Source organism: Eulemur rufifrons, chromosome 29 (genome assembly GCF_041146395.1).
Source record: "Eulemur rufifrons isolate Redbay chromosome 29, OSU_ERuf_1, whole genome shotgun sequence".
NCBI lineage: Eukaryota > Metazoa > Chordata > Mammalia > Primates > Lemuridae > Eulemur > Eulemur rufifrons.
The window spans coordinates 93,541,813-93,561,851 of record NC_091011.1 but is presented as its reverse complement, the minus strand read 5'-3'; the positions used below and the strand labels follow the sequence as shown (position 1 = coordinate 93,561,851).

The following is a 20,039-nucleotide window of genomic DNA, read 5'->3' as shown; positions in this document are numbered from 1 at the left end:
ACCTTGCCTCATTCCTTCTTCCCTCCCGTCCTTCCTTCCTTTCTTCCTCAGTTGCTTATCACAGAGAATACCTATCAAATTTCCTGACCACATTTCCCATTGTTTTAGTTTTTCAGTACTGGATATAATACTTTAGATACGGTCTAACTGATGGTTGCTGGAAACTCCCATGATCTGGACACTGGCCTAAGGTGACTTGGCATTCTGCTTTATTTTGTTGAGTATTTTAGTAGTCACATTACATAGATGTCTCACTCAGCTTGGAAAAAATTATAACAAACAAGCTGATTTTTGCACCCCTTCTTTACTAACAACTCATAACCCTCTCTAATGCCTCATAAGCCTGTTTTTCTGTTTCTGCACGAAGTCCATTTTCTTCCACTCCCTAGTCCATTCCACTCCAAAGTCTCTACGTGAAGTCTTGAGAGAGATAAACACAGTCTGAACTACTCCTAGAATTGGAAAGGATGGGCAGTTACAGAAATATTATGGGTAGTCTGAAGGGTCTTTAGACTCTGCAGACTGACAGACCACGTGCCCTGGGGCAAACCAAGGGTAGGATGGGAGTACTGAAGAAACTAACCCAACACTAGGAAAAAATCCAAGTTTCCATTTACATGTTGTCACATTCCCTTTAGAGATGAGTTCCTACCACACAGTAAGCAGCCTGGGAGAAATGGAAGACCACTGGGCAATCTGAGCCCTCAAAAGGAGGAGTGATGTTTGGGTGGTCCTGCCAGGTGCCCCCCAGGCCTGACCCTTCAGAAGGCTGCCACGTTGGTGTCAGTGATGGATTTCTTCCAATGTTGACATCAAATGATATGCAAGGCTGGGGCACAGTCAACACAAAACCAACAAATACATTTAGAAATGAGAAGGCTGCTCTTAACAAGAAAAATTGGCTGTTTCATATTATTGCATTTCTTTGTCTCAACAAATTTCTTAGTTTATTTTCCTTCTGTTCTCATTTTCCTTTCGATATTTGTAATTTGCATTGACATGCATATTTAAAATGTAACAAGGACTAAATATGATCACTGTAATGCTTTTTATACTAGAAATATATACATGGGAGTCTACAATGGGGATAATTTATATGTGGCTAACTGGGACTTGATAGAATCATTCCTAACAATTATTACTAGAGTTCTTAGAAGGGTTTATAAGTTTCCTTTGATTTGCCAAATGTGCACTCTAAAATCCCACCCCATGTTGTAGTGTTACTCTGTGTTCTCATTATTGAATTTCCCTGCCATATTGATATTCTGCCTTTGTGCACAGTAAGCACTCAATAAGTGTTTGCTGAATAGATCTGCCTCCTTCCTCACCTATTTGGTCCACTGCTCCTGTTCTATTAGGCTTGCAAACTCCTAAAAAACAGAAGCCTACGAAAACAATACACATATTTCATAAAAGTAGAAGTCTTCACAAGATTCTACTGCTAAGTAATATTATTCTCACTTTAGAAACAAGGCAACTGAGGTGAGAAAAGTTAAGTAACTTCTCAAAGTCACACAACTAGTAAGTAGCAGAGGTGGCATTCATCTCTCATTATCATTGGTCCCAGCAAAGTACCTTGTGCATAACAGGGACTCGTTAATAAATACTTAAATGAATGGATGGAATGAATGACTCTAGAAAAGTCTACCTTATATTTGACTATAAATATAAGGTCCTTAGGAAATAAGATAAAAATGCAGTAAGCTGGCCCAGCATACCCTAGATAATAATCATAATAGAAAATAATAGTGCTTATTATTTTCCAGGCACTGTCCCACCTGTGAAAGCTCACTGCTAATAGGTTGAGGCTACCTGGATCGTGAGGAGTTTCACATGCAGCAGACAGAGACTGAGCCAGACGAAGAGTGGCGTGGAATGCAGGTGAACGGCATCTGCCATAAAATGAGGCCGTTACAACTGGAAATCCCATAATGCCCATAACATCCCTCTTTAACTCATTAGCTATTATGAAAATAAGAAAATGCATAAAGCCCTCATTATCTACTCATTTCTCTGCCTGCCTACTAAAATAAAAAATGACAGGAGCAGGATCAGGTATGTGAAATTGTAATGTTGAAGGGATTCAGAAGACATGTTCTTAAGCTTGTCTTTCAGCAGGAGGCATCAGCCTCAAACCTACCCACCCACTCTGTGTCGAGGACCACTGGGAAGGGTCTGGCCTGTGCTGATCCAGCAGGGACACAGACGTGAGCTGAGTGAAGGGATGTTTCTGAGTCTTTAAAATTCCTGCCAGTAGGTGTCTAATCAGAGACCCGGTCACAGGTAAGAACAGACAACCCATCTGCGCTGGTGTTGCCGGCCACCGCTGAAGGGAGGTGCTGGACATCCTCTTCCCTGGCTTGACGCTCCCGGCATCAGCAAGCAATGGATGGGCAGGGGGCCAGCGTGTGGCCACAAAATCACTTCGTGGAAATACCTTCTATGTTACCTGCAAAGCTGTTCTGTCAGTGAGCCTTCCCTCTGTAAGACTCCACACACGTAAAGTTCTGTGGACTCATTTCAATGGCATCACAGCACTAGAAAGGAAAGTATTAGTTTTCTGTTGATGCCATAGCAGATCACCACAAACCAAGTAGCTTAAAACAGCACAAATTTAGTATCTTCCTGTTCTGTGGGTTAGTTAGCGTTCAGATGTGGGTCTGGCTGGACTCAAGTCAAGGTGTCATCAGGACTGTGTTCCTTTCTGGAGCCTCTGTGAGAGAATGCATTTCCTCGCCTCTTCCGGCTTCTGCAGGAGGACTGCACCCCTTTGTTCGTGGGCCCCTTCCTCCATCTTCAAAGCCAGCAGCATAGCGTCTCTCTGACCATTCTTCCATCAGCATGTTTGTTTCCGACTACAGCCGGGAAAAGGTCTCCACTTCTAAGGGCTCATGTGACTAGATCAGGCCCACCCTGACAAACTGGGATAATCTCCCCATCTGGAGGTCCACATCCTGAATGACATGTGCAAAGTCCCTGCTGCCATGTAAGGTAACACGTTCATGGGTTCTGGGGATTAGGACACCAACACTTTGGGGACCACTGTTCCACCTAACATTAACCCAAGGTGAGGATACTGACAAGTGCTGGCAGGGACAGGCAGGTAAGCATCTTTAAAATTTCTCTTCGTGAATAAACAGTAATTTATGTCACCTTAATATCAGGTATTAGATGCAGACAGCTAGAATGCTTCCAAAAAATTAACAAAATTATATATCACATTTAGTAATACAGGATGTACATGTAACGTATAGGTATACATGTGTAAATATCTGTGTGAGCATCAATATATGTTTACTAATATATATATGTGTATATATATTAGTACACACAGTTTGTTTGCTCTTTAAAAACTATCTTGGACAAATTACCTTACCATTTAATATAAAGTAACTTTCCAATTTTTGCTCTGTGTTGTAAAACTATCTACAAAGGCTAAAGTAGAGGTGTGTGTGTGTCTCTGTGTGGGTTTATGACTCATGACAAAGTAAGTTTATAAACATCAAAAAAAATTGACACTTAAAAGGACCTCAAATGTAATTCAAATTGCAAATAGATGTTGAGTAGCTGCTAAGTGACAGGCATGAAGGATTTGCAAATACACATGAGGCATGATGCTTGGCCTCCTGAAGCTTATAATTTGAGAGAGAAGACAGATATCTAGGAAAATAGTTACAGGTAAGACAGAAAATAACTTTACAATAAATGCAAGTTACTCTGAGACCCTCAGGAAGCAAATCTTTAATGCATGGGCTTTTACTAGACACTAGGGTGTGGACAAAGGCGGGAGACCTCCCTGGGAAGGAGCACGGAAGCCGGTTCTGCAGGAGTGGATACTGCTGAATAGATGAGTGAAGGGTTATTTTAGGTGCCAGCAAAGGTCCAGCAATGAGAAAGTACTAACATCCTTAGGAAGCTTCAGATGAGATAAAGCAGGGATGGCAAGGTGGAGAGAGACTCTGGGGCTCCCTAAATAGTCACTGAAGGTCTGGATTTACCCTGGGGAGGAGACAGGGGGCTACTGCAGGTGTGTGCACAGGATATCAGCAAGACCCTTTTGAATTCTTAACACCTGGGGCAGAGACTGTGAGTTGTCTCCTAATGCTCATCCTCCTCTTCTTCTTTGGTAACAGAACCCTCATCTTTACTAAGGTACATTCATGCCCAGTTAAAGGCTACATACCCCGGCCGTCTTTGCTGCTAGTTGTGGCCATTTAGCTGAAGTTGTGGTCAATGATATGTAAAAGGAATTAGTACATAAAGTCATTTTCAGAGGGAAAGGGCATGCCTTCTTTCCTCCTCCCCTACCTACCACCTGGAATGTGAATGTGATGGCTAGAGCTCTAGAAGCCATGTTGGATCCTGAGAATGATGTCAAACCCAAATAACACTGGAACAGAGAGTTGGAAAAAGCATGGGCCTCCTTTACATGACAGGAAACTAATTTTCATCTTGTTTAAGCACTCTTATTTGTTTATTTATTTTTCTATTACGTGCAGCTCAACCTCACCCTAAATCAGTGGTTTTTAACCCTGGCTTCCCACTAGAAATCTTGGGAGTTTGCAAAATCAAGAATGGCCAGAAATGATCCCTAGAGATTTGGATCTAATTAGTCTGAGGCAGTGCCTTATGGTCAGTAATAGGTAAAGCTCCCCAGGTGATTCTCAGGTGAAGCCAGACAGTGATAACCACAGTTATAAATAGAGTTGTAGGATAGGGGAGTTTCAAGCCTGGAAATTATTTTGGAAGGTTGTTGCAATACCATAGGTTCAATTTAGAGCGGAAAGAAATGCAGTGGTCACAGATGGTCAGGTGTTTGTGAAAGGCCAGGGGAGGCAGAATGCACGTGAGGGAAGTGGTGACCCCTTGGTTGTGTGTATGGCAATGGGGTTTCGTGCTTGGGAAATTGCAAGGGTGGGTTTATACATACAGAGGGAGTGTTAGGAGCAGATGGCTGGCCTGGTGGGAAAAGTTGAGGGGAGTTCCAGGTGTTGGGGGCTTTGGGCTTTCAGGGGGACACATAGTGAACAACAGGTTGCATCTGCATGGCCCACAATTATAGCAGCTTCAAAACTGCTTCATCCGCACTTTAAATTCAATGACATGCCTCGTCACTTGATCCTTTTATCATGATTGATTTTTGGTGAGGATGTAATTTTTTCCAGAATATACCACAGACCTCCCTCTTTTTAAAGCATGTTGTAGAGAAGAATGCTGATAAAAAAATCAACTGTATTTTTTCTTTCCAGAAAGCTGTTTTGAATCTTAGTTCTGTTTTTATTGAGATGCCTAAATAATCTACTCTGTTCAAGTCCATTTAACATGCTTTCGGTGGGCTGTATCTATTTCGGGAACCCGCAGCGTGCTCTGAACATTTGACAGGCTCACACCTGATTAATCTCTCTCTTTCCTGTCATCCGTATTATTTGGGGGCAGTGGTCAAACCTTATTGACACTTGGCTGACATCGTCTCTGGTGCCCAATTACCTTTCTGTCATGATACAGTCCATGAGGTGACAGGAGGGTTCTATGCTGTGCCAAGCAGGTTGGCTCCAAAATATCCCTGCGACAGTATATAATGTATCATTTTTATGCTTCTTTGGGAAACTAGGAGAGACATTTCCCCACCCTCGTTGCCAACAGGGCTTTTAACTCACAGGGCTGCAGGAAGACAGTGGCCTTGGAGGTAGCTTTGTAACCTGAGCGTCCAGCCGCTGCCTGGATCAGCCTCCCTGACGCCTTCACATCCCAAGCAAATTCCGAATGAAAGAGAGCAGGAGCCCTTGCCTGAGGCTCTTAGCCCTGACCCACATGTTCAAAAGTAGTTACCCTTCTGAAAGAGTTTAGTTCTCAGACTTTCCAGGAATATCCTGTTGAGACACAACCTCAGGGTGGACGAAATGTGCCAAGTAACTATGGTAGAGTAAGTATAAGGAACAACCGCACGGAGCGGTGCGACCCTTTTGAAGACTGCCCTGGCCTCCTCTGATACTGCAACCTGTGCTCTGGGCTTAAATGGGATTAAAATTAAGAGTTTCCTTTCTTCTTCTTCCTCTTCTTCTTTTTTGAAAACAAAGCTAAACTGAATAAAAATAGCCTTCATTAGATCAAAAGGACATCTCTATGTGTCTAAAAAGGAAACATATTGATGGCTTTCCATTTTCCTATTTTATTCTATATACACATGCACATGCACACTCATTTACTTGCATATCAACTAATGTTTTGGTCAGTTTAACAACCAGAAGAGTATTACTCATACTTGATATCAGCACTCATAATATCATATTCCTAAAATGTGCATGGATAAGACCACTGAGTATTGGAAAGTAAAATGATTGTTTCCCAAGCAGAGTTCCAAAAGATTTAAAAGCACAAACATGACTTCCACAGAATTCAGATCAATAAGAAAAAAAACTTACGTTTTGCATGTGGCTATAAAGCTAATGGCATGAATGCTCTTGGTTTTATTGTGCCAACTGAGCAGAGAAGAATCCTCCAGTTAGCAGAGAAATTCCTTTCAATATTGGGGTTCTCAGAGCCAATGAGATGCTTTTTGTTGTCGTTGAAAATTATTCTTCTATCTGCTTTTTTTTGAAAGACTAATTCAATATTGTTTTATTATATGTTGGGATGCTGGCTGGGGTCCTTATTTTTTATTTTAGTTTTTAAACTACTTTTAAATATTTTAACTGAACACGTTAACTATGACCATGGCAAAAAATTCAAAGCGTTAAGAAGATATAGAATGGCACAAGCCAGGCCCTCCACAAACCCCACATCCTTATCTACGGTGTTAGCCATTAGTAACAGTTTCTTCTGTAGATTTTTAAGAAATTGTCTATGCGCATGTAAGGGTTATGGGTTTATACACATTAAACTCCAGACTCATCTTATACAATGCCATTCTTCAGCTTGCTCTTTGCACTTTCCTCTTGGCCGTCTTTCTATGCAAATGTTTACATAACTACTTCCTTCCTTTAATTACCTTATAACATTATAATTATTTAAAACTATTAATGGAAATTTCTATCGTTTACAGGTTTATTTGGCTTTGTTCTGACTGCTACAAAAAATGGAAAACGCAATCTTAGAACATATATGTTTGTCTTTGCTCAAGATGGTATATGCCATAGAGTGAAGGATTCAGTCAAAGAACGTCGTGTGAAAGTTTTGATGCTAATTTCTCCCTCAAAAAGGTGGCTTCCGTCTTCCATCCTACTAAGAGTGCATTTTGCCCTCACTGATAGGGCAAAGAGCTACCTATGCTCAGCCTGCTGGAGGTGATTCTCAGCGCCCTGTTCCGCCAGGCGTGGATCCTCTGACCCTCACGCCATTGCCGAAGGCAGGCACTGTTATCATCTCTGTTGTATTAATACAATTTAGAAAACCGAGGCGCAGACAGATCTTGCTACCTGGCACAGTGCTGGAGCGAGGATATGACTGTCCAGCTACAGCCCCGGCTGCCGCTACGGCCCTGGAGCGACCCCTTCCTCATGCTGACAGGTTTCTCTTTTCCAAACTGATGTTAGAAAGATGATGGTTTACAATTGTCTTTATTTAAACTTTTTAAAAGTATGAAACTGGGATTCTTTTCAAATATCCATTGTCTATGTTTCTTTTTCTTTCCTGTAACTGCCTGTTCGTGGGCCCTAAAAATCTGAAGCTGTAAAAACTGTTTCTGTTTGTTTGGGAAGCAGGTGGGATGAGAGTGGTGGTCACAAGTGATTTCTTGTGCTGTCATTGGGGTAGAATCTCTACTTCCTAAGAGATCACCTTTGCTGCTTTTCATCTATGGATGTGTCTGGCAAATACTTCTGAATTTGGAGGCAGAAATTTAAGTTTAATATCCCTGTTTTTCTGTTTAATACTGTAAATTTAGCAAGCCTGTCCCTGCAATATTAGAAATGCCCTCCCCCTAATACATCTGGATTTAAGCTGCCTTATCCATGAAAACTGATTTTTATTCTTTGGCGATGTGGCTACATTTTTGTCCAGGCTTCTCCCCACATGGAGTCATAGAAGGAGGAACTTACAGAGTTTACCTTGTTCCCCCTTAATGAGGAGAGATTATGAAATAAAACTGGACTGATAGTATCACTACACACATTGCAATACACTGTTGTCCCACAGGAGGTGTCACCTAAGGCTGAAACCTCAGTTTGGGAAAACACACTCAACATACGCACGTCCCAAACAGACCACAGGGATGGCCTGGTCTAGGCCAGGGGACTGGCTTAAGCTGGGAATTTTCTCCTTTTGTGGCTTAAGCTGGGAATTTTCTCCTTTAGGGGTTTACTGTTTGCACTGTCAATTAGCCTGAGAAACAAACGTGCCCCCTGTAGGAACTGAGGTAGGACTTGGGATGGGGAGGAAGGAATTCCTCTTCCTCTGGGGTCTGGAGGAGGTTTGGCTTGGACCCAAATGCCCGGCAAGGCACCAGGAGCCTCATTAGCGGGAGCAGTGCTGAGACCTGCGGGGAACTTTATGGGGAGCTGCAAGGTCTCGAGGGTCAGGGTCCTGCCTGCATGGTCTCTGTGAGTGGCTATTTCAGAAAGCAGTTGCAGGTTTCTCTCTGTGTAGTATTTCTCTTAGCTCCAGTCCTTCAGTCAAGTCTTGCCGAAAGCCACAGCCTGATTTCTGCTGCGCTGGGGATGACGAGGGTACCTCTCCCTTCCATCAGTGACTGTCATAGACTGAGACAGCCACAGCCAGGAGAACACGAGGGTGCCATTAGCAGCAGGGCATTCAGGCAAGGTCAGAATGGAAGAGCCAGGAGAAGTTGTTCTTGAATACCTATGAGGCTATATGGCAGGAAACCATAAGATAACTGTGTGCGTGTGTGTGTGTGTGTGTGTGTGCATGTTGTAGTTTGAAGTGAGCTTACTGGAAATATTAATAGTAACAACAATTAGATGTTTTTTGAGCATTTACTAGTGAAATGTGGACATGCCCTCTCACTTATGAGTATGCTCTCATTATACTTCCTATTTACCACATGAGGTAGGTATGGTTACTATTTAAATCTTGTGGCTAAGGAAACAGTCAGAGAGAGCTTCTTAACCTGTTTAAGGTCACTCAGCTAGGAAGCCACCAGAGTTAGGATTCAAAACCAGGTTCTATTTAGAAAATATTTGAACATATTTATGATAATACCTTTAACATAAAATTAAAACAATAAGAGATTTTAAAAAACCAAATCAGGAACACCACAGAGATATTAAAAACATCTAAAAGTAGGTATTAAAAAAATTGTACACCCATTTCATAGCAGCATTATTCACAATCACTACAATGTGGAAGAAAGCCAAGTGTCCGCTGATGGATGAATGGATGAGCACAATGTGTTCCACCCATACAGTGGGACATTATTCAGTCTTAAAAAGGAAGGAAATTCTGACACGTGCTACAAAATAGGTGAAGCTTGAGGACATTATGTTAAGTGATATAAGCCAGGCACAAAAACACAACTACTGTATGATTCACGATATGAGGTACTTAGAGTAGTCAAAATCATGGAGACAAAAGATAAAATGGTGGTGGTGTGAAATGAAATAACTCAAACTTAAAGCAGTTGGCACTTTACATTATTTTGAGCCTTGAGAGGAATGTGGCTCTATGGCCTGAGTCACACAGCACGCAGCTGCGACATCTGCTTCTCCAATTACAGATTAAATCTCTTCCTCATTTTTGTCCTATAAAGGACTAGAAAAGATGAAATGGCACCAGAAACGAGACCCCTCCTCACAGAATGTTAAAGCAATCTTCCTCGGAATACAGCAAACTGTAGCCAACCAAATTACTATAATGTGTATACTGGCCTTACATGGAAAGTGCTGCAACCCTCTTAATCTCTATCTCTGTACATAAGGGTGAAACCTCAACTTTCCCACTTTTGAACACTGACCCCATTTGTCTGGAGTCAGTGTTTCCCAGGTGGCTGTCCTCAAGCTTTGATCTCAAATGAATTCTATATTCATGCCAAGATATGCCCCTGCACTAAAACAAACAGACAACTCTAAATCATATTTTCTGAATCTCATTATTTAAGGCCAGGGGTTCGGGGCAGGGGGAAGGGGAATGGGGAGTTATTGTTCAATGGGTATAGAGTTTCAGTTTTGCTAGATGAAAAGAGCTCTGGAGATGGATGGTGGTGATGGTTGTACAACAAAATGAATGTACTTAATACCACTGAATGAAAAACTTAAAAATGCTTAAGATAGTAAATTTTATGTTATTTATATTTTGCCAAAATAAAAAATTGAAAAAAATGAAATTGGGCTGTATATAGTGCACATGCTAAAAATTTATGCAAACTTGACAACTTGCTGTATAATATCTAAGCATGAGTCTGGAGTTGCCGCCTGGGTTTGAATCTCTGGTCTACCATTTGTTAGCTGTGTGACACTGGGGAAGAAATGAACCTCTCTGGGGCCTAATTTCCTAATCTGTAAAGTGGGGAAAAATAGGGTCAATGTGATATTTAAATGACATGATACATGAAAGCACTTGGGATGATGCCTGGCATGTAATTAACCCTCAAAAATTTCATGGAAAAATGTCACTTAGATTAGATCAAATTTTTTATAAACAAGGAAATAATATATGATTACTTTTTAAAATATTCGAAGTATTTAGCAGTTTTTGGATAACAAGCTGACCCAACCAAATAAAGTTTTCAGCTTTAAAACATTGAAAAAATTCTTTGGTAAACTCCTTTCTGCTGCTATAAATGTTGGTCATGGATTATTTTTGGCCCAGGAAGAAAAAGCCCTACAGACAAGCCAATTCCATGCATGGTCCTTAGTATTCGACTGGCTTTTCTGATGTTGAGGGGGGAACTGCTAACTAATTATAACACAAAGACTATGCTAATGGTTTTCAGCTCACTTATTTCCCTCCATGTATGTGCTCATCTTGGCCAGGACACAAGTATACAGAAATTCTACAATGAGAGAAGGGCACTCAAGCAATGCATGACATTCCTTTGCTGATAATTCCATTTTGGAATTGCTAATTTCAGATGTGATGATTTAGCTCATTGAGCCAGGCTGCAAGAGACCAAGAATTGCCCAGCAGTGGGTACTTAGCCGAGACCAAGGCTTGCATAATTAGAATTCTGGCACTGTAGGTGGGAATATTTACTATTGCTGTGGATAGTAAATCATAAATGTTAAATTACATTCAATTTCAGAAATAACTGTGCAAAACTTCTCACAGCACAGATAATCAGGCAATTATTGAGATGGCAATAGTACTCCCAGGCTATTGCAGCTTTGTTGTGAGACACAGTCACGCTCTGAGCTACAATCTCACTTATACTGGCTCCACTTTTATGTATTCCACTCTAGTAAAAAAGAAAAAAAAAATTCAATATAAGTTCTTAAAAAAAAACAATATAATATGTGGTCTATGGTTTAAGCTTTAAATTTAAAGCTTACATGTAGCTAGTTAAAACATTAAATTCAAGAATCACTGCAAGGATAAAAACAATGTGAGAAATCGTCCTTGATCACGATATTGTGGAAAAATGCTGGTGTGAAAGTCTGGAGATCTGGGTCTTTAGTCTGCTCTCTGTTTCTCATTTCCAATGTCACTTTTGGAAAGTAATTTAAATTTTTCTGGACCCCAATTTATGCATCTGTAGTTTAGTTGTAATGACTTTAGGATTCCATTTAACACTCAAATAATAATAAAAATAATATATCCTACTGTAATTTTAAACATCCATTTATGACAGCACTTTACCATAATCTTTACATGACTTGGGGAAGTACTAAATTATCTATCTCTATTTTGCTGATAAGAAAACTTAAAGAGTCAAATGTTCTGACTTAGGTCACAGAGAGAGTAAATGGCAGAGGAGTACTTGGTATCCATTTTGGTCTCAGTCCATTTTTTTTTGAGACAAAGTCTCACTCTTTTGCCCTGGGTAGAGAAGTGCAAGAGTCATCATAGCTCACTGCAACCTCAAACTCCTGAGCTCAAGTGACCTCCTGCCTCAGCCTCCCTAGTAGCTGGGACTACAGGCGTATGTCACCACACTGGGCTAATTTTTCTGTTTTTAGTAGAGAAGGGGTCTCATTCTTGCTCAGGCTGGTCTGGAACTCCTGAGCTCAAGTGATCCTCCTACCTCAGCCTCCCAGAGTGCTAGGGTTACAGGCATGAGCCACTGAGCCTGGCCATCAATCCATCTTAATCAAATGATTCTTTGTGATTAAGGTAATGTTCTTGAAAGAAGTAATTTTTTTAACAGGACACAGAGTCTAAAAGCATGAGATTCAATAGGACCTTTATTTTTACCCTAACATTACAACAAATGTGGTTTCACATATATGAATTTTGCTTGGATGTATGTGCTAAATTTTCCTTTTTCTGAATCTCCCAGCTCTTCTCTGTGTGTGGCTGAAAAGAATTGAACAGCAATTACTGTGGCGGTGTACTCTGGGTTGCCTGAACAATGTTCTTCACTCATTTCTCCTAGTCAGGGAGGCTGTACCCTAAATCAGCTTCTAGAAGGGACCATGGCTTCCTGCCTGTTCCTGGAAGGCACAGACTCCCAGACAACACCTGTAAACAGCAGGCACCCAGACCACCTGGTGCCCGAAGCGACTGATTTCCCTGCTGGCAAAGTTGCTCTCATTCTTGCCCTGTGGGAAGTGAGAGAAGCAGGGGCTTCCTCAGAACATACACCCTTAGCGCATTCAGCAGAGTAGCCTGGCCCTAGCACCTCTCTGAGGAATGATGGGGCTGGGGGCGGCACCTGCTCCTCTCTGCTTGTACTTTCCCCAGTAAAGCCTAGTCCATAACACCTGCCACATGATGTTGTGGAATTCGACTTGAGGTCTGCACTACAGCAGGTCAGAAGCTGAACAGACTCACTTTCCACACTGTGTTTTCATTTATTAAGGTTCCTTGGGGATCATTAAGAATTGCAATTAGAATTGCATAATTAAGAACTGCAAATAACTATGCATCCCATATAGTACAATTTATAGAATGTTCTTATATTCTATATTCTATTTAATTCTCAAAAAAATTTGCCAACCAAGATTTATTTTTATTATACAGACAACAAATCTAAGTTTCAGAGAGGTTAAAAGCCTTCCTCACAGAGCAGCAAATCTGGGCCTGGCTGTAGAGTCTCCTGGCTTCAAGCCGAGTTCTCTCTCCACTGCTCCTGAGCATGTTGAAACAGGCCTCTAGGACCAACCCCAATTACACCAAAATATTTAGAGCATCCACATAGGAGGTCCTTTGCCAGGTGCTAATGAATTCAAAGACCGATAAGACATCTCCAAAAGCTTTCTCTCTTGTGCTGAATAGATCATTTTAATAGCTATTTATTATAAACATATTCATTATGCTGTTCAGTTTGCTCAAAACATAGTGCCTATCTATTTTATAAAACAGTAGACAAACTTTACAGAACTCTTAGCTGCTACTTAGCCAGAAGGGAGCAAGACATCAGCAGTGACCAAGCCCCTGAGTAATTGCCAAATGTTATAATTCTATCAAAAGCTTGCCAGAGGAGGAGGTCTGTGAAGAGGGTGGAATAGGATGGCTGCAGTAAGTCTTCTCATCTGTGATCTGAATTCAGGTGTGTTCCTTGAAATGGTTGCAGAGGCAAAGGCATTTCTTTGAAATCCACATTTTTTACCTGTCATCCCACTAATGGTGCCCCGTGGGGTTTAGACATAGATGTTATGCTGGTGCCTCAAACTTAACATTTTCAAAGCTGAACTCATCATCTGTCTTCCTCAAATCATTACACATTAGCCTGCTAGGTGGCCTTGCTGCCATTCCACTCCCAGGTGCCTCATGGAGAGGACACCTGGACTCTTCTCTCGCGGTCATTGTCATTGAGTCCTAGAAATACCACTTCCCCGAAGTACATTCCCCCATTCTCCACGGTCAGCCATCGTTCCCCTCAAGCCCCCCATGCCTGTCGAGGACTATCCTGATTTCACGGCTCCCTTCCTGCCCTCCCACCTCAAGGCTACCCGCACAGGACTGCGCCGCACATAAATCCAAATGCCTAAGACCCCCGGAGAGAAGGGAAGCTCTGATGTCGTACTGCCTGCCCGTGTAGCCTGTCGGTGGGTCTCTTTCCTTCTAGATGCCACATCCCACACCTGCGGCACTGATAGTGCTCCAGACCAGCCGTGCTCATTCACGCTTCTCCTCCACCATGGTCATTCAAGGAAGAGCGAGCCCGGGACACTCTCACTCTCTTCCCAGCATGCCCCCTTCTCTGAGGACTTTCTTGACTTCTTCCTGCCCTCTTTCAGTTAGATTTAAAATCTCTTCCACTAGATCTTACTATATCTTGCACATGTCCTCCTCGGAGCACTGACTGTATTATGGGGTCTATTTGCGTGTGTGCATTTTTCCCTCAGCCAGTGTTTGACTCCTGAGGACAAAGAGCACGTTCTAGTCATCGCTGCGTCCCTAGCACTTAGCAGGATACGATGTCTGACAAAAATGAGTCTCGCTTAGATGTATGCACTGGAGTTCCCGCTTCCTGAGTCCCCCCGCTCTCCTCTGTGGCAGGACAGGACGACCTGAGCAGCAGTGTTGGCGGCAGGTCACTCTGGGATGCCACAGTGCTGGACAGTGACCCAGCTGGCACGGGGTTCCCAATGCTCCCAGTCGGGGAGGCTGCACCCAAAGCCTCCTGAACAGGCAGGGAGTCATGTTGGGTAGACAAATGGACGGGAGAGTCTGCCGGGCTTGCCCAGGGACGCACAACTAGTGAAAAATGGTGACAAGAACACGAGTCAGGGCAGGGATTCCTGTTCTTGCCATTCACTGTTTTATTCCTAGTGCTTAGAAGAGTCCCTGGCATGTACGCATTTAATCAGTATTTGTTGAATAAATGACTGATTGGATGACTGACTGCCTGAATGAATAAAAGTTAACTTCAAAGCCCAGGCCCTTCCAATTGCATTCCCGACTGCCAATCCTTGTGTAGTGTGCGTGTGTCCTATAGATGTATCTTTCAAAGAAATCAAATTAAAAATTGAGTATCATCTTTTCCTTACAATAAACCACCATTAAAATATAATGATAGCTATTTACAAGTATCTCTCTCTCTCTCTCTCTCTCACTCACATTCTAAACCATGGAAATACATAGCTTTAGTGATTTGTTTTATCTAGAAGACATACAGGTTTTGGAAAGTAAATGAACATCCTACCTGAAAATCATATAATTTTACATTCTCAGAATTAGATTTTGGTTAACTGGTAGAATGAGTTTGTCCTGTAAATTGAATAAATTAAATAGCATAACGCAGAGGTGGACTGAAGAACACCGTGGCTGGTCACGTGAGGGAGTGTGTGCGCATAGGCAGTTGTGTGTGCAGCTGCCCAGAGGCAGGGAGGGAGCCTCTCAAGGTTTCTAAAAATGCAGGAAGCCGGCACTGGATGTGTGTGTGCTTCTGGAAAGAACCACACTTGGCTTTATATTCTTCCACCTAAACTTCTGGGGCCTCTCTTTTTCACAAGGAATGACAGCTGATTTTATCTTTATCTTTGACTGACACTGACCCAGCCATTCACTGTAAAGTAGGACAAAAGCCAGCAGAGGGATGGAAGAAACCCAAAATAGATCTCTCTTGAACTGATTTATATCAGACCTATAAACAATGCCAGGTTTGAAAGAAAAATAGACAGGCAAGCACTTGCTGAAGACAAGAGCAAGGAACGATTTTTTCCTTTTCTTTCTTTTCTCTCCCCCACTCCCAGCCCACCCCGCCTTCTTTTTTTCCAGTCCAGATTCTCAAAGCAAACATTGCAGGAGGTGGCGGCCCATGGGGTGGGCTCTCTCCGCTGCACCCACGCCCGCTTCCCTGCTCCCCACCAGGACCAGCCCCTCTCTCGTTAGGCAGCACGTTTTATAATGCAAGTAACCGTCTACAACATGGCTCATTATTTTCCTCTCTGAATAAAATATGAACACATCAATTATGTGTCAGTCTGTTTCTAAATGCATACCCTTGTCGCACTGACCTCTTTCTGCTTTTATATTTTTCAGTACCTTCCTGACATTTGTCAACTGGGTTAGTTCCAAACCTTCCCTGCCTATTATCTTATTATTTCAGCCCTTTTCAAACTTTCTCTTCTATCTAATTAGTTGGACCTGGAGGCTCGCGGCGGGGCGAGCCGGGCCCGCTGACGAGGCACTCACCACTGCTTGTAGTCCGCGTCGCAGTTGCAGTAGTACCTGGGGTCGGTGCAGTTGCGCTCGATGCCGCAGGCGCACTTCTGAATCCCAGGCCCGGAGCCTCCCCAGTAGTAATGCTTTTCGTTGGCTTTGCCAACCCACCAAGTGTAGGGGCTCCCGTCTGCGAGAAAGGGGAAAGGCACGTTTAGAAACAGACCTGGATTCAGTCATGGTAATGCCACACTTAGACCCACCTCCCCACAAGTCATGTTCTCTCACAGGCTGAACGCCATGCAACCCTCTTAAAAGTAAATTTATTTCAATAATAGAAACATGTAATAAAAAATAGCAAAGGGAACGGTAAACTCAAGTCCCCCCACTGGGATATGTACTTCTTTCCTTGGAAGAAATTTTACATTCAAGCTTCTGTAATTTAGGAGTGGATTCGGTAAGTGGGCAGCCCAGATGGGGTCAGTCCAAAATGAAAGCACATGGGCCAGGAATTGGTTCTACAACATACAATTCACCGCATGACTGTCCTGCTTTTCTGTGAACTGAGAGTCAAGGAGATCATAGATGATTAGAGCTAAGTGCAGACTTTCACTGTTTCAAAGTATGACCTCCTAATTTTTTGGGTAAGGAAACGTAAGTCTAGAAAAGTTACACAATTCTTTTAATCACACAGCAGCTTAGCCTGCAAACCAGAAGCTCAACACTATATTACACAACTCATTGTACTACGTTCTGTATATTACATTACTTTCCCTAATTATTTGGCCTAATATTCACTCATTTATTCATTCATTCATCCAAGCATCAAACATCCATTGGGGTCCATTGTATGCCAAACATTATAAGAAACTCAGCAGAAAAGTGGAGGGGAAAGATCAGATTAGAATACAACTTAATCAATATTATGAACACAGAAGAGGGTGGGTGAGGGGAAGGAGGTCATGAGGGAAGGCTTCCCAGAGGAGGCAAAAAGCCTGAACCATGTCTTGGAGGTTGCGTGGGCATTACCCAGAAGAATAAGGATGCGAGAGAGGTGAGGGCCCTTGTGAAAAGGGATCAGAATGAAGAAAGACAGAGGGGTAGAGGTCTCTATGGAAAATAGATGTAGGACTTCATGCATCTGTAGAAGAACAGGGCTGGAGGGATGTGTGAGAGGGTAGCAGTGGTGGGTGGTAGCAGACAGTAGAAGCCCAGGAAAGGAAGTCTCATTGTCAAGTTGTTTGAGCAGTGGGTGTTCCAGCAGGAGCCCTAAATTACGCATGGGATCCAGTCTCTGCGCTAATCTCACATGGCGGACCCTCAGCTCGTGGCAGGGAGGGACTCTTTCTTATTGGACATCAGGATGAGATCCAAGGGGGTGATCTACAATGACATCAGCTCTATGTACATGGAGTACAAGTGCAAGGAAGTGACACACTAGTGACCTGGTCGGAGCAGCCTAGTTTCTTAGCTTCTTCTCCCGTGCCCCACCCTTTTTCAAGTCATAGTACTCCAGTTCTTATATAACTACTGCTCCCAGATAGGGTGATGAAAATTGATATTATCCTGTTCTCCTTCCTAGGAAAAAAAGTTAAGCACAGTGCAAAGTGTTTAACTTAGTTGTTTGCACATCTGCCATGCACAAAACATACTCCAGGGAATAAACAAATTGTAGGCTTTGTTATTAGTACTGGCCAATTTGGTTAAACCACTGTAACCGAAAGAAATTATTAATTTTGTTGTATATTTTATATTCAGCAAGAGGAGAATGGTTCTATTTACTTTGAGCAAAGAATTTCCTTATTCCAGTGCTATGCTAATGAAGTGCTACTTTTTGCTTTACGAATCATTGTTTACCTGTTAATTAGCTTTGGGGGAAAGCAGCTAAAGGCAATAAAAATGAAAAGACTTTTTTAAAGACAAGGGTAAGAAATGGTGAAAAAAGAAATAATTACATTATCTAGTTCTAAGAGTTCAAGAATTTCAGAATATGAAGATTTTAGCTAACTATATTAAGTAGGTGTAATCACTGCAACAAGATTAGGTAGTGATGAACCACATTCTAAGTTAACTAGGAGCTAAATTATCAAAGTAAGGCATATTATATTAAAGCAGCTAAACACGGACTGAATTAAATGTAATCACTATACTGTTTGCACTCACTTAAGATCAAGTTTTATTATGGTGAAGGGTTTATTATGGTTTGGATGATTAAACTGGGAAAGGGGGAAAGAAAAGAGGATACTTGTTTTTCAAGACTTAAAGAAACCAATAGATCTCTGTTATTTTCACCAATAACAAGTTGTTTCAGAGGCACAAGGGGAAATGCACGGGAACCTCCTGATGAAAATGTAGTATATATCTGTGATTTTCAAAATGTGTTCTTTGGAAGTTCTGGGCTACACAAGGTAACTTAATTGTCTGCTTAAATAAATATTGTCCTGGCACCAAGGTAAGATCCAGTATGGCCCCTGGGACATTTAATTATTAATAGTTTTATTCCATCCACTTCAATGGGATATTAAATGTATGTAGTCTCCAAAATGAAAACATAAAACCATCATTTTAGCTTGATGAAACCTAGCTTTATTGTATCTAATACTACTACCTTATCTACAAATTCTCCTAAAGAGTCGCAGAGGGCTTTTTAGCAGAGGAAACAGAACAGTTACAATCACAGCAGGAACAGGCTTCCCACGGTGGCAGTGGTGCCCCCTGCTGCAAGCTCCTTTGCAGCCCCGTCCAGGCTCTGCTCTCTGGGAGCTTTCTGGCTGTTTGAAGCCCCCCTACAGTGCAGGATTCCCTTTCTCAGGAACTCATGCTCTGAAAAATCTTCTCTCTCCTCCTCCCTTCCATCCTTACCACTGTACTGCCAAATCTTTGTTTTTCCTCTTCTTTTTCAGCAAATTTCAGCTGACCACGCTGATCTGATTATAGCAGTCCGTATCAAGTTATGAATGGTGATACTATGCTCCCTAAGTGAAGACATCCTAAACTGGTGTAATTCTGGACTGGATATGCAAAACATTCTTATACCTGTGAGAACCTTTCTTTCAATACAAAGGACCTAGAGAAGAAGGAAGGTAAAAGAGCCTTTGTAATAAGAGCTCTAGGCTGGGAAGGAACAGAGATGAAATGTAGAGTTGTTGTAACTACTACAAAGTCTTCCAGATAATCTGATAGCTGTAAATAGGAAGATCAAGCAGATCTCGAATCCCCTTTTCTTTCAGTCATGGGACATTTATAATCCAAGGGGTCCAGGAGCTTATAGCTAAAGCTGACAGCCACCCCTGTCCCCAGGGATTGGAAATGGAGACAGGCCACTAGGCCTGGAGTTCTCTGGCTTAAATAGAGACAGCCTCTCTTTTTCAGTACTTGTGGCATTTGTCCTTACGCAATCATTTCCAAGATCTGGACCGTGGTAACCCAAGTCTCAGGATCCTCATAGAAGGATGAGGCCTGGGAGGTGAAGCTGTGGAGTGACGACTTCTGTTTTTTATTTTTCCCTCAGTGGTGGGAGATGAGTATAGAGAGGGGCCTGCGACTTACTTGAGATTCACCTGAACCTCCTGTAAGCAATATAGATTCCCTTCCATGTAGAATAAGACCTATAGGATAAAAATCTCAGAGGAAAAGCTTAGAACTCAGTCACTAATGCGCTGGTGGTCCTTGTCATCAGACCTGCTATACACTGACCTGGGCAAAGGACAGTGGTGGGTTTAGTTCATTGGACACTTGGGAGCAGCTGCAAACAAGCAGAGAGACCCAGGTGCCTCGGTCCCATTGAGACACTATCCAGGACCTTGTTTTCCAGGGAAGATACGAAGAGGTGATAATGGTGTTTACTACAGTAACACTTCAATTTAATTCCCACTTATTTT

At 42.2% G+C, this 20,039-nt stretch overlaps 1 protein-coding gene across 1 annotated transcript in view; it reads right to left on the bottom strand.

Moving 5' to 3' along the window:
- CNTNAP2 (contactin associated protein 2) overlaps positions 1–20,039 on the bottom strand; it is a 1,217,706-nt gene that overhangs the window by 371,781 nt on the left and 825,886 nt on the right. Inside the window, exon 14 of the mRNA XM_069461685.1 lies at positions 16,192–16,348. Coding sequence (XP_069317786.1) covers positions 16,192–16,348 — 157 coding nt within the window. The remainder of the gene's footprint in view (positions 1–16,191; positions 16,349–20,039) is intronic.